At 41.2% G+C, this 14,758-nt stretch overlaps 1 protein-coding gene across 4 annotated transcripts in view; it reads left to right on the forward strand.

The window, feature by feature from the left end:
- The window catches only part of reps1 (RALBP1 associated Eps domain containing 1), a 32,198-nt gene that overhangs the window by 15,442 nt on the left and 1,998 nt on the right, over positions 1–14,758 (forward strand). For 3 of the 4 annotated variants that reach the window (XM_061886402.1, XM_061886401.1, XM_061886404.1), the window contains exons 8-18: positions 3,898–4,052; positions 4,280–4,401; positions 4,763–4,843; positions 5,575–5,662; positions 5,861–5,962; positions 6,237–6,297; positions 6,520–6,718; positions 6,808–7,002; positions 12,764–12,853; positions 12,959–13,113; positions 14,392–14,497. In XM_061886402.1, the coding sequence (XP_061742386.1) occupies positions 3,898–4,052; positions 4,280–4,401; positions 4,763–4,843; positions 5,575–5,662; positions 5,861–5,962; positions 6,237–6,297; positions 6,520–6,718; positions 6,808–7,002; positions 12,764–12,853; positions 12,959–13,113; positions 14,392–14,497 (1,354 nt within the window). The remainder of the gene's footprint in view (positions 1–3,897; positions 4,053–4,279; positions 4,402–4,762; positions 4,844–5,574; positions 5,663–5,860; positions 5,963–6,236; positions 6,298–6,519; positions 6,719–6,807; positions 7,003–12,763; positions 12,854–12,958; positions 13,114–14,391; positions 14,498–14,758) is intronic. The other variant, XM_061886403.1, reaches the window with a different exon arrangement.

The raw sequence follows: 14,758 nt of genomic DNA on the forward strand, positions 1-14,758 counted from the left end.
GAATTAGACAGCACTGCCGCCCCTCTCCTCTGACGACACTGGTCCTGTCCGCAGGAAGTGAGACTTCCGTAACATCAACTCAAGGAAAGCAGTCAAACCTGATGGCGTTTAGGGCCATGAGCTTAGGCACTGCGCGGATGAACTGACATATGTCTTTGTTTCCATTTTCAATTTGTCACATCCCTGCTTTAAAGCAGCCACAAAAATTCTCATCCCCAAATGGGGCAACATCTCATGTCTAAATGATTAGAGACATGGAGCACTCACCTCTATACCTCTCAAATGCATGGAGAGGCTGATAATGAAACGCAGATAAAAGGCAATACCACCATCAATCAATCAATCAATCAATCAATGTTTATTTATATAGCCCTAAATCACAAATGTCTCAAAGGACTGTACAAACCACTACGACATCCTCGGAAGAACCCACATAAGGGCAAGGAAAACTCACACCCAGTGGGCCATCCCTTGATCCATATCAGTTTGCATACCGGGAGAACCGATCGACCAAAGACACTATTGCTTTAGTACTCCATAGACTCTTGGAAGATCTTGAGCTGAAAAACGCCTACACACTGCTGCTCTTTATCGATTTAAAGGCCTACTGAAACCCACTACTACCGACCACGCAGTCTGATAGTTTATATATCAATGATGAAATATTAACATTGCAACATGCCAATACGGCCTTTTTAGTTTACTAAATTGCAATTTTAAATTTCCCGCGAAGTGTCCTGTTGAAAACATCGCGGAATGCTGACGTGTACGCGTGACGTCACAGACTGTTAGGAAATATTAGCGCTGCGCACACACACAGCTAAAAGTCGTCTGCTTTAACCGCATAATTACACAGTATTTTGGACATCTGTGTTGCTGAATATTTTGCAATTTGTTCAATTAATAATGGAGAAGTCAAAGTAGAAAGATGGAGTTGGGAAGCTTTAGCCTTTAGCTACACAAACACATGGTGATTCCTTGTTTAAAATTCCCAGAGGCGAAACTTTACTATGGATCAGAGCGGTCAAGCGAACATGGATCCCGACCACTTGTCAACCAGCAGTTTTCGGTGAGAAAATTGTGGTAAAAACTCGCCATTTACCGGAGATCAGCTGAGCTTGTGCCGTCCGTACAGCTGCCGTCAACTTCCATCAGACACTGGCGTCAACACACCAGTGGATACACCCTTCCGACTATCAGGCAATATTAACCTCACTAAAACACTAGAAACACAATAGAAAGATAAGGGATTTCCCAGAATTATCCTAGCAAATGTGTCTAAAAACATCTGAATCTGTCCCAATGCAAACGCGTTTTTTTTTAACTTGATTTTTTTTTTTCTAGTCCGTCGCTATCAATATCCTCAAACACGAATCTTTCATCCTCGCTCAAATTAATGGGGAAATTGTCGTTTTCTCGACCTGAATAGCTCTTTTTTGCTGGAGGCTCGCATTAAAAACAATGTGAGGATGTGAGGACCCATCAACGGGTGACGTCATCGTCTGCGACTTCCGGTAAAGGCATGGCTTTTCTGTTAGCGACCAAAAGTTGCGAACTTTGTCGATGTTCTCTACTAGATTCTTTCAGCAAAAATATGGCAATATCGCGAAATGATTAAGTATGACACATGGAATGGACCTGCTATCACTGTTTAAATAAGAAAATCTCATTTCAGTAGGCCTTTAAGTTCAGCATTTAATACAATTAGGCTAAACAGACTCAGATCCAAGCTTCACAACCTTGGTCTGAACACTATCCTCTGTATCTGGATTTTGGACTTTCTAACCAATCGCACACAGTATGTGAAAATGGGCGAGCATATATCTGCCACACTCACTATCAACACCGGTGCCCCACAGGGCTGTGTGCTAATCCCTGTGCTCTTCACCCTCCTCACACATGACTGCATAGCCTCTTCAGCATCCAACCTCGTTGGACTCCATGGTGCTGGGGCTCATTAGCAATAACGATGAGACGGCATACATTGCAGAGGTGCAACGTCTGGCTTCATGCTGTGATAACAACAACTTTATTCTTAACACTAACAAAACCATGGAATTATTTATAGACTTCCGCAGAAAAGAGCAGAAAAACACCCTCCACTCTTAATTAATAACGAGGTTGTAGAAAGGATCAAACTATTCAAATTTTTAGGTGTTACCACAACAGATGGTCTATCCTGGGGCATTAACACTGCTTTTACAGTCGGAATGGCCCAACAACATATTTTCTTTCTCAGGAAAGTAAAATGTGCAAACATTCCGCAAAATATAATGGTCAACTTTTACAATTGTGCTATCAGTAGTGTCCTAACATACGGGTTTTTCTTTTGGTTTGCTAGTTGCACTAAAGCGAACCAACAGGCCCACCAGCGATTGGTTAAAATGGCGGGGAAAATTACAGGGACAATATTCCCAGAGGTACACTGCACGCTGTCTAAAGCGGGTACGCAATATCCTGAAGGACAGGCACCACCCGAACATGGATTTTTCAACCTGTTACCCTCTGGAAGACGGTATAGATCGATTCTCGCCAAGACCACCAGAATGTCACAGTCCTGCCTCACCAGGCTGTGAGACTGCTAAATGAACAGCCTGCCCCTTTACTGCCCCCGTCCATCTTAATACCTCACTCTTCACCACCTCAATAATTGCATTTCTGCAACATCGACATAACACTCTTCAGACATGACTCCCCCCCCTTATTTGTCTTCTTTACAATGCTAATGAAAGCTATTGTCAACCTGCACATCAATGCAATTCCTATGCTGATTGACCAAGCTCCAACAAAATCATGTTGACATGTATGACTTTTGTTATTATGGCAATGACAACAAAGGAATTGATTGATGTCTATCATTTACAATCATTATGAGAGACATGACGACAGATGTGTTTATTTTATGCATTCTAACTGGTAAATAAAAGTCCACTTACAACAGCCAATGGGAGGTTATTTATTCCGCTCATAAAACATAATAAATAACCTTTCCAAAACTGCCCAAAAATACTCCATTTAAATTTTGTAACTAGAATATTAACCAAGTATTGGTTATATTGTTTTTAGAAGTTTTAATGCACACAATCTATTTATAGCGACACAGTTATCCCAACCATGTGTGCCTATGTTGACAATATAGACCGATCAGCGGCTTTCTCACTTCCCTGCTCGTATAACTTTATTGTAGACTATAGATCGTGCCTCTCACTTGGATAGTAGAGGGATGATAATCTAATCCGACAACTTGGTACACTTTGACAGACAATTTGGACCCGGAAGGCGAAAAACGACACAAAAAGATCCTTGGTCTCCTCCTCTTTTTGCCTGTGATCATTATGAGTAATTTTTCATCCAAATGGTAATGTAATAGGATTCTATTGGTATGACAGCAGACATTGTACAGTATGTGATGTTTTATCATATGTTTGTGTATCACAAAGTTTGCAGAGAGTTTGAATCAGTGATTTAGTTGGAAAAAAAAGCAAAAGTGGTGATGCATTATTTAAATCAGTGCGCTGCTTATTCCTAAAATGATCAAAATACGAAAATATCAAAGATTATTATAAATGTGCTTGTTACTACATTATATTTATGTCTACAGTATTTATTTAAAACCTCAATGGAGGTGTTTGGATGTTATTTTAAGGGCAATAAAAGCAGGATAGTGCGGCTCTTATAGACTCCATTGTAAGCCAAGTTTTCATCGTGTTTCTTTAGTATTTAGAATGCATCAAAAACAAACATGTGTTCTTTTAAATAAAGATTGTGAATGATAGGCAACATTCCAAAAAAAGTGCAGTACCCCTTTAACTTTTTAGTGAAAAGTCCATCAACACTATAGATTTTGGAATCAACCACTAGGTCAAATAACTTATTTTTTTCCCGCTGTGTCTTCAGGGAGCTTTCCGACTTTGACAAAGATGGAGCGCTAACTCTTGATGAATTTTGTGCCGCTTTCCACCTGGTGGTAGCCAGGAAGAACGGCTATGACCTTCCTGAGAAGCTGCCGGAGAGCTTGATGCCAAAGCTGATTGACCTAGATGACTCAGCAGGTTGGCAGCTTCATGCTTTGTACTTAAATTATTTTCCCCGTCTTTTCGACACCGAACTTCAACTGTGCAGTTTGTGCTGTACACATTCCATTCTTTAGCAATGGCCGTTTTTGATACTCCGCACGCAGTTATACACGTCCTCTGTCAGAGCCTTTTTTGTTGTAAGCTATTCGGAAAACTGATCACAGCTGTATTGAGTTAAGCCGTGTCTTATTTGTGGTCTGCAGAAGTCCCAGAGCCGAGCGATGACGTCAGTTTCTCGGCCTCCCCTGCAGAAGTGACGCCCAACAAATCTCCTTCCATGCCCTCGCTTAACCAGGCCTGGCCAGAGATGAATCAGAGCAATGAGGTTCCTACATTCACACAACACACATTAAGAATTACATTTGATTCACCTAATTTTTCCGGGTTCATTTTAACCATCCATTGATTGGCATTGAATCTGGGTTATTGGAATGATCTGTGATTATTAGGTGCTTCCTCTTCTGCTGTGATTGGTGGTGGCCTATTGTTTCTCAAAGTCAGTTGTGCCACTATATGGTTTTGCTTCTATGCCTGCTGATGAGCTCACTTTGTCTCTGGATGATTGATGATGCCACAGCCTTGCTAGTGCCTTGGACAGATGATGATGAATGTGTGATTTCACTGCACTGGCTGACTGACATTCTTTTTTTTTTTTTTCTTCTCACTGTGCGTCTGTCTCCTTGCAGCAATGGGAGACGTTTAGCGAGCGCTCCTCCAGCTCACAAACTCTGACCCAATTTGACTCTAACATTGCACCAGCTGACCCTGTAAGTCGATCACTTAGCATGCATGATTTCACCATTAATGGAACAGACATTAACCCACCCTGAACATTTCTGCATTGTTCTCTGTCTCCCTTTACTTGTCTGCCTATGCCTGGGCATGAGGTTCTTTCAAACGGCACTGAGCAGTGTTCGGATATTAGCTTTTATGGGAGTTTGCATGTTCTCCCCGTGAATGCGTGGGTTCCCTCCGGGTACTCCGGCTTCCTCCCACTTCCAAAGACATGCACCTGGGGATAGGTTGATTGGCAACACTAAATTGGCCCTAGTGTGTGAATGTGAGTGTGAATGTTGTCTGTCTATCTGTGTTGGCCCTGCGATGAGGTGGCGACTTGTCCAGGGTGTACCCCGCCTTCCGCCCGATTGCAGCTGAGATAGGCGCCAGCGCCCCCCGCGACCCCAAAAGGGAATAAGCGGTAGAAAATGGATGGATGGATGGAGGGAAGCCTTTTTTTTTTTCCGCTGTCACTGCCATCACTTAAGACTAAGCTTTCTATACGTTAGGAATCCGACATGGTTTGGCACAACACAGAGCAAACTTGAACACAGGAAAATAATGCAATTATAATCACATTCACTTTAGTTCCAATTTGGAACATCACCGAATTGTATTGATAACCATCTTCTCTGAGAGGTTCATGCATTGACGTAATGATATGCCATGTGCTTCCCCCAACCCCTTTTGACAATTTTGACTCCTCTTCATTGTACTGCAGGACACGGCTATCGTCCACCCGGTTCCCATCCGAATGACCCCCAGTAAGATCCACATGCAGGAGATGGAACTAAAGAGAACTGGCAGTGGTGAGAGACTAGTTTTTAGCATTTATGCAAGATTTTCCATTGATATCTGCCTCTTTGATTTATTTAATGTGGAAATATTTGATATTATGTCATCCATGGGTTTGCAACGTCCCCAAAAAGACCATAATAGTGTTGTCTGAGTAATATTTGCAGCAAGCAAAATCTATTTGCCTCTATTCCTAATTTCCCAATCCATAGAACACAACCACCCAACCAGTCCACTGTTGGCCAAACCACCAGAAGTATCTGAAGAAGCCAAAGTACCTGCTACCATGAAGTTTGTACCCGCAAATGCTGTAGGTCAGTAAATGACGACATCATAGCATCCCATGATAAATATTATTTGTTGTACAACAAAAAACATTTCAGCAATTGTGGTTAAGTAAAGTCTCTGTCTGTGGGATTCATGATAGGAGCACAGACTTGACTATTAAAAAAGATGAGGGTGTTCCTATCACAATTTTACATTAATAAAGGGTTATTCTAGTGACATGAAATTAAGTCATATTCAATGGTATGTACTGTAAGAGCCTGACCATTATTATGTGGTAAAGCTGTTCTTATTTCCATAAAGGTGATGGTTACAGCAGTTCGGACTCCTTTGCCTCAGACCAGGAGCCAACTGCAAGGCAAAGGTAAATATTACCACTATTATTTTTATCTTTGTGAAATCCTATCAAATCAGCTGGTGGTTTGTTTTGTAGAATACATGTAATACATATTGTTTCTTTCAGGTCCCAAAGAGATTCTGCCTCAATATGACATTTAGTCTTGTTTCAGTAATTACTTTAATGATAGGTGTTTAAATTGTGAAGGTTTGGGCTCCCTGAAGGCTCTTATTTAATGTCCATGTTCAGGTCTCAGTCGAGCGCATCTCCCGAGGCTCTTAAAGTTGTGGCCCCGCCTCCCCCTCCGCCCCGCCCTCATCCCTCACACTCCCGGTCCTCATCTCTGGACATGAACCGCACCTTCGCCGCGACATCTGCCGCAGGACAGCAGGCGTCAACTGCCATAGCTTTCCCGCCTGCAGTGCCTCCCCGACCGCTTCCCACACAGGTGAGACAAAAAACAAAATCCGCCCCACTTGTCTGTCACTTATTCACACAGAAACACAGATCTATCACTTGCTTGTCGTCTCTCCAAAGTCATCATTACCGCACGCGAGTCAGCGCACCGAGGCTGAGGGTGCCACGGGAGCAGGGACGACGCTCACAGCTACGTCTCCCCAGCAGATTCCCCAGCAACCCAACTTTGCAGATTTCAGTCATTTTCAGGCCTTTGCGTCATCTGAGCAGCCTTCCAGTCTGCCAGAGGCCGACAAGCACAGTGATCCTGGACAGGTAAGTGCTTATGTGCCATCCCTAACTGATGCTAAGTACTGTATTGATCAGAGTATAAGATTCAGATTAGTTTTATTTGAACATATATACAGTTTCAAAATTATGCGTCACATTTTTACATTTTCATTACAACATGTTCAAAACGGAGTAGGTCTAGATGACCCAAAATGTAAGACAAGTCCTTCTCAGTACCTGCTTGTGTGACAGAAAGAAAAGCTCTGACAAGCTTGGGGAGAGGTTTTTTTGTCCCCCAACTGATGGTTTCCTTTTATGTCGTAAATCTTGAGACCTTTTTTTTCTTCTCTCGAGTTAGTGAATATCGCTGTCTAGTTGGGTCAATACAGTAATAAGCATTTTATATTAAAGGGGAACTGGACTGTTTGGAAATTTTGACAATCATTATTAAAGACACAACGGATGTATTTTTCTTTTAATGTATTCTAACTCGTTAATAAACATAAATAAAAGTCCACTTAAAGTGGAGCAAAATAAAAAACATCCAAAAACCGCCAAAATTACTCCATTTAAATTTTGTGACTTGAATATTAACCAAGTATTAGAGATGATGTTATTTTAGGCGCTGATGCAGACAAACTATTCAAAGCAGCGCCGTAATTACAAGCTTCCTTGCCAATGTACACATGATTGACTGATCAGCTGCTTCCTCGTTTCCTTGCTCGTCAAACTTTATGGTAGATTTAAATCATGTCTCTGACCTGGAGAGTGGAAGGAGGAGGACATATTCCGACAAGTTGGTACACTTTTACAGCCAATTTAGACCAAGGAATGGCAAGAACGACACGAAAAGACGCTTTGTTTCACCCCCCGTTTCTTCGCGAGGATTATGAGTCATTCTTCATCTAAACGGGAATATTTTAACATTCTAGCAGTTGGCATCATAATGACAGCAGACATTATACAGCAGTAAGTGATGTTTTATCATGTTTGATGTCTCAAAAAATCTGCATTGAGTAATACAACAAATGTAGCAATGCGTTTTTGAAATTAATGCGCCGCGTATGCTTAAAATGAGCAAAATACCTAAATACTAAATGTTATTAATGTGCCCATTCTTACATTACATATATACTTACATCATGAATATAAAGGTGTTTGGATGTTTTTTAAGGCATTTATAGGCAGAATAGAGTGGTTCCCATATTCTCTGTTGTAAACTGACTTTTGATTGCATTTATTTAATGTATAGAATGCAACTGAACGGTTTGATTTGTCTTAAAGATGTTTCGCCTTTCATTTGAGTAGGCTTCATCAGTTCATGCTCAAAAATTTAGATTGGTCAGCTCTAGTCTAGCGGCTGGTGCTAATGTTTCAGTAAGCTTCATCAGTTCATGCTCATAGTATTAGATTGGTCAGATCTAGTCTTAGACTTGGATTGGTCAGATCTAGTCTTAGACTTGGATTGGTCAGATCTAGTCTTAGACTTGGATTGGTCAGATCTAGTCGTAGACTTGGATTGGGACGTCGGTGATAATGATGACTATGAGAACCTTGGAGAGGATGAAAGCAATGGATGTCGAGCGGGTCTATCATGATACTGTGAAAGTTCAATCCATAATGGATCCACACAGTCGCGAGAGTCCAGTCCAAAGCTGATCCGACACAGCAGCGAGAGTCCCGTTCACAGCGGAGCCAGCAGGAAAACATCCCAAGCGGAGGCGGATCAGCAGCGCAGAGATGTCCCCAGCCGATACACAGGCAAGCAGTACATGGCCACCGGATCGGATCGGACCCCCTCCACAAGGGAGAGTGGGACATAGGAGAAAAAAGAAAAGAAACGGCAGATCAACTGGTCTAAAAAGGGAGTCTATTTAAAGGCTAGAGTATACAAATGAGTTTTAAGGTGAGACTTAAATGCTTCTACTGAGGTGGCATCTCGAACTGTTACCGGGAGGGCATTCCAGAGTACTGGAGCCCGAAATGAAAACGCTCTATAGCCCGCAGACTTTTTTTGGGCTTTGGGAATCACTAATAAGCCGGAGTCCTTTGAACGCAGATTTCTTGCCGGGACATATGGTACAATACAATCTGCAAGATAGGATGGAGCTAGACCGTGTAGTATTTTATATGTAAGTAGTAAAACCTTAAAGTCACTTCTTAAGTGCACAGGAAGCCAGTGCAGGTGAGCCAGTATAGGCGTAATGTGATCAAACTTTCTTGTTCTTTTCAAAAGTCTAGCAGCCGCATTTTGTACCAACTGTAATCTTTTAATGCTAGACATGGGGAGACCCGAAAATAATACGTTACAGTAGTCGAGGCAAGACGTAACAAACGCATGGATAATTATCTCAGCGTCTTTAAAGGACAGAATGGAGCAAATTTTAGCGATATTACGGAGATGAAAGAAGGCTGTTTTAGTAACGCTTTTAATGTGTGACTCAAAGGAGAGAGTTGGGTCAAAGATAATACCCAGATTCTTTATCGTGTCGCCTTGTTTAATTGTTTGGTTGTCAAGTGTTAGAGTTTTATTATTACATAGAGGTCGGTGTCTAGCAGGACCGATAATCAGTTGCAAAAATTTAGCGGACATCCATTGTTTAATTTCATTAAGACACGCCTCCTGCTGACTACAATCCGGCATGTTGGTCAGCTTTAGGGGCATGTAGAGTTGGGTGTCATCAGCATAACAGTGAAAGCTAACACCGAACTCAACACGTTACCTTAACGTAGTCCGAGGTCACATTGTTATGGGAGACGCACTGAATCCTATCAGTAAGATAAGAGTTAAACCAAGACAGGGCTAAGTCTTACATACCAATTCGTGTTTTGATACGTTCTAATAAAATATTATGATTGACTGTATCGAAAGCAGCGCTAAGATCGAGGAGCAGCAACATAGATGACGCATCAGAATCCATCGTTAGCAATCGATCATTAGTCATTTTTGCGAGGACTGTCTCCGTAGAGTGATTTGCCCTGAAACCGGATTGAAAGGTTTCACATAGATTGTTAGACACTAAGTCTTCATTTAACTGCTCCGCAACAATTTTTCCGAGGATTTTTGAAATAAATGGAAGGTGAGACACTGGTCGGTAGTTTACCATGAGGTCAGGATCGAGGTTAGGTCTTTTAAGAAGAGGATGAATAACCGCTTTTTTGAATGCTAGGGGAACAGTGCCCGAGGAAAGTGATAAGTTTATAATATTTAGCACTGATGGACCTAATAATACAAAGAGCTCCTTGATCAGTTTCCCAGGAAGAGGGTCAAGTAAACATGTTGTTTGTGTTATTCCATTTACACGTTGTAACAATTCCTCTAATGTTATTTCCTCAAAACGAGAGAAACTATTTTGGAGGGCAATATCCGCCGTATATACAGTCGTATCTGTGTTAATAGAACCCAGTTGTAGCTGGGACGCATTGTCTTTAATCTCCTTTCTAATGACTTCAATTTTCTTACTAAAGAATTGCATAAAGTCATCAGCTGAGTGGGTGGAGCTACTGGAAGGGGTTCCTTGTTGGGTTAGTGATGCTACCGTACTAAACAAAAATTTGGGATCGTTTTTATTCCGTGGATGAGATTTGAGTAATATTTAGCTTTAGCTAAGGTAAGCATGCGTTTATAAGTTATTAAACCATCACTCCATGCTTGATGGTGCACCTCAAGTTTAGTCTTGCGCCATTTGCGTTCCAGCTTTCTACATAATAATTTCTGAGCTCTAGTTTCTTCTGTAAACCACGGTGTACGCTTTTTTGGAGCCTTTTTTAACTTTAGTGGTGCTATCTTATCAATGGTTTCGCGCAGGGCGTCGTTAAAGTTGTTAGTGAGGTTATCAATAGAGCCCACATACTTTGGGAATGGTGCCATTACCGAGGGCAGTAGGTCAGCAAGAGTTGTCGTTGTGGCCATGTTAATGTTGCGGCTGCTATAGCAGTTATTATTATTATTAGTTTGACGAACATGCGTCTGAACCTCGAATTTTATAAGGTAATGATCGGACAATACTTTAGTATACGGGAGTATCGTAAGTTTAGAAACGGTGATACACCTGACAAGCACTAGGTCTATCGTATTAACCGTTGCAATGCGTGGGTTCATTTATTATTTGTGTAAGACCACAGCTATCAATTATAGTCTGGAGCGCTACGCACGATGGGTCCGATGGGGTATTCATATGGATATTAAAGTCCCCCATTATAATTATATTATCGGCGTGCGTCACTAGATCAGCAACGAACTCTGAGAATTCATTGATAAAGTCCGAATAGGGCCCTGGGGGGCGGTAGATAACAGCCAGGTGTAGAGGCAGCGGTGTGACAGACCTCATAGTAAGCACCTCAAACGATTTATATTTATTATTTATGTTAGGACTAAGGTTAAAGTTTTCGTTGTATATTAGTGCGACCCCCCCCCATCCCTTTTAAGGGGACGGGCAATGTGCGCGTGTGTAAAGTTAGGAGGACATGCCTCATTTAGCGCAAAAAAGTTGTTTGGTTTAAGCCAGGTTTCGCTGAGACCGATGACGTTAAGATTGTTGTCTCTAATGATATCATTAACTAACAACGTTTTGGGAGACAATGATCTTATGTTTAAAAAACCTATATTATAGGTAGTGGGCTGTTTTAGGGAATTTTTGATCAAATTATCTGTAGTAGCGATATTAATAATGTTGTATTTATTATGCCCTGTGCATTTAGTATAATTATGACCATATCTAGGAATTGATACGACGGGAATTTTCCAATTGTATGTTTTTTGCTTTGATAAACTGCACGCATCATAGTTTGCCACCTCAGTAGAACACATGTCCAACTCTGAAACAATCAAAGCAGAACAAACGTGTTCTAATTTAACTGACTCCTTACCCAGACCAGTACTCACATCTTCCATTTAAATCCGGCTTCAGGGTGGAGGGAAGTGGTGTTCTGTGGCGATTAGCCTTCTGCTTTGTTTTTAGCCCGCTTGGCATCCGCGTTTCCGATCACAGCGCTGGCGTCTGCTCCATAGACGGCCCCCGCTGCTACTATACTCCCCTGCTTCACAGGCCGCTGGATGTAGCCGCCGAAGTATTCCCGTGGTAGTTAGCAGGTCTAGCAAGCACGCGTCTATCAGTCCAAAAAGGCCCGATATGTCCACATCCAGAAGTGTCTGGCGGTCGTACGTGATCACTGAGTGACCACGATGTGAGCCAGCCATAAAGTTTGTAGAATTGTCCGGTATTTCTGCCAAATGTTTCATCTTTAGCAAGAGCTCCTCGAAGTCGCAGCCCGTCAGGGTGCCGCCATCTTGGAATATATATATATATATATATATATATATATACATATATATATATACATATATACATATATATATGTAGGTGTGGGAAAAATCACAAGACTACTTCATCTCTACAGAACTGTTTCATGAAGTAGTCTTGTGATTTTTCCCACACCTACATATTGCGCTCTACCACGGTATCGAGCACTATTCTCTGGATAATCCAATCAAGACATATATATATATATATATATATATATATATATATATTTCACTAAAGAAGGGTCGGGGAATGCCCATATGAAAGTGGTGGGGTTCAGTACCTCCAACAAGGTTAAGAACCACTGCCCTAAGATTACAATGACCTGGATGAATGAGAGCATTCATAGACAATATTTAGAATGCATTAAAAAACACATCCGTCGGCTTGTCTTTCATAATGACTGAACGATAGGCAAAATTAAAAAAAAAAAAAAAAAAAAAAAAAAAAAAGTGCAGTCCCCTTTAAGGACTGAGTTTGACATGTTTCTTGGTCTTTTGCAGAGCGACAAGCCATCTGAAGGAGCAGGTCCTTTGCGGACAGTCAAGAGTGACGGCCAGGCTGATGAAAGACCCTCCACCGTCGTCAACACTGTATGTCACTGCTGTGAATTTTTTTTTGCTGTGCCAATCCATCATTACCTTCCTTTACATCTTAAAGACACATGTTGTTTGATGTTTGTTTATCATCACACCCAGACCAAGGGTTCATCCGGCTCGTTTGCCCCTCCCCCTAAGCCTATACGTCGTAGATTGAAGTCTGAGGATGAGTTGCGGCCTGAGGACGAGCAGCCTGGTCCACAGAAGTCAAATGTCATAGCCGCTGTTCTGGCTACTCAGCCGTCCATTCCCAGGTATGGTAATGGTTATGGTCTTAGTTTATTTTCAACATGCGTGCAGCATATCAGAAAAGGAGTAGGAATACATTTTAAATGTGAAAGTAAGGAAACAGGTCTGTAGTTTGCAAACTGGTGCTTGTTTCCAGTTTTATAAATCGGTACAACTAATTTTCCTTTTGTTTGGTAATTTTCCTGTTTGAAATGATAACTTGCTGATATACATTAAAGGTTATAAAATCTCTTTGATAACTTTTTTTGTTTCCATATAATTTATCTTGATGTCGGCAAAACTTTTTAAAATACAGTGTATCTGTGGGGTCTTAAAATTTCTTAATTCCAATCGGATCTCCGTAGGGAACTGCACTTTTTTGGGGGGATGTTTTGTGAAATATTCACAATCTTTATTTTTTGGGGATGTGCACGTTGATACTTTTTATTAGTAGATTGCTCAGTACAGTACATATTCCGTACAATTGACCACTAAATGGTAACACCCGAACAAGTTTTTCAACTTTTTTAAGTCGGGGTCCACGTTAATCAATTCATGGTATGAATGAACTGCATCAGTTCATGGCCATAGCCTTAGATTGGTCATATCTAGTCTATTGGTCAGCTGATGAAGCCTACTGAGGTATTGGCACCAACCGCTAGACTAGATCTGACCAATCTTAAATCTATGAGCTGTGAACTGATGAAGCTTAAACTAAGAGGCGAAAACATCTTCTAAGACAAACCAAACAGTCCAGTTGCGATCGACATAATGCCTTGAGATGGCACTAAAAAGCTTTAACTTAGATGTGCTAAAACCTGGAAAAAACCCTGGTAAATAAATTCATGGACTATATTGGATCCACTATGGACTGGACTTTCACAATATCATGTTAGACCCGCTCGACATCCATTGCTTTCGGTCTCCCCTATATGCGGTCCTCTCCAAGGTTTCTCATAGTCATTGTCACCGACGTCCCACTGGGGTGAGCTTTTCCTTGCCCTTATGTGGGCTCTGTACCGCGGATGTCGTTGTGGCTTGTGCAGCCCTTTGAGACACTTGTGATTTAGGGCTATATAAATAAACATTAATTGATTGATAGACAGTAGTTATAATTATTTCTGGGCCTCTTATTTTCCTTTATGTCGTCGTACTTCTTTGTCAGTATAGATGTAAAATAAAGTCTTAAATTTGATTTAATATGGTCTTAAAAGTCATAAAGATTGACTTTTTGAAACCTGCATGGACCTTGAAAATGATTCTGGAATGTGTTTGTTTAATATGTATTTGTGTGTGTTTATCAGGTCAGTAGGAAAGGATAAAAAGGCAATACAAGCGTCAATTAGAAGAAACAAGGAGACCAATACTGTGTTGGCACGACTAAACAGTGAACTGCAACAACAGCTGAAGGTACTAGAAACTCACACACACTAATTTGTGCAACCGCTAATAAATATACTCAAACCTTTGATTAAAATCTCATGATAAGCAAAGTCCTACTAGTCCACTCCGTGTCCAGGTGTTAGGTCCATCGCCATCTGTTGTTCCTCACTGCATCACTTGTGTCCAATGCCAGTGGATTTTAACAGCAAAAACATTATTGTATCCATACCTGTATTTTTCTATTTCTATAAACAGTAGTGTTTTTTGTATAATCCTGATAACAAATCA

The sequence above is a fragment of the Nerophis ophidion genome, linkage group LG24 (assembly GCF_033978795.1).
Source record: "Nerophis ophidion isolate RoL-2023_Sa linkage group LG24, RoL_Noph_v1.0, whole genome shotgun sequence".
NCBI lineage: Eukaryota > Metazoa > Chordata > Actinopteri > Syngnathiformes > Syngnathidae > Nerophis > Nerophis ophidion.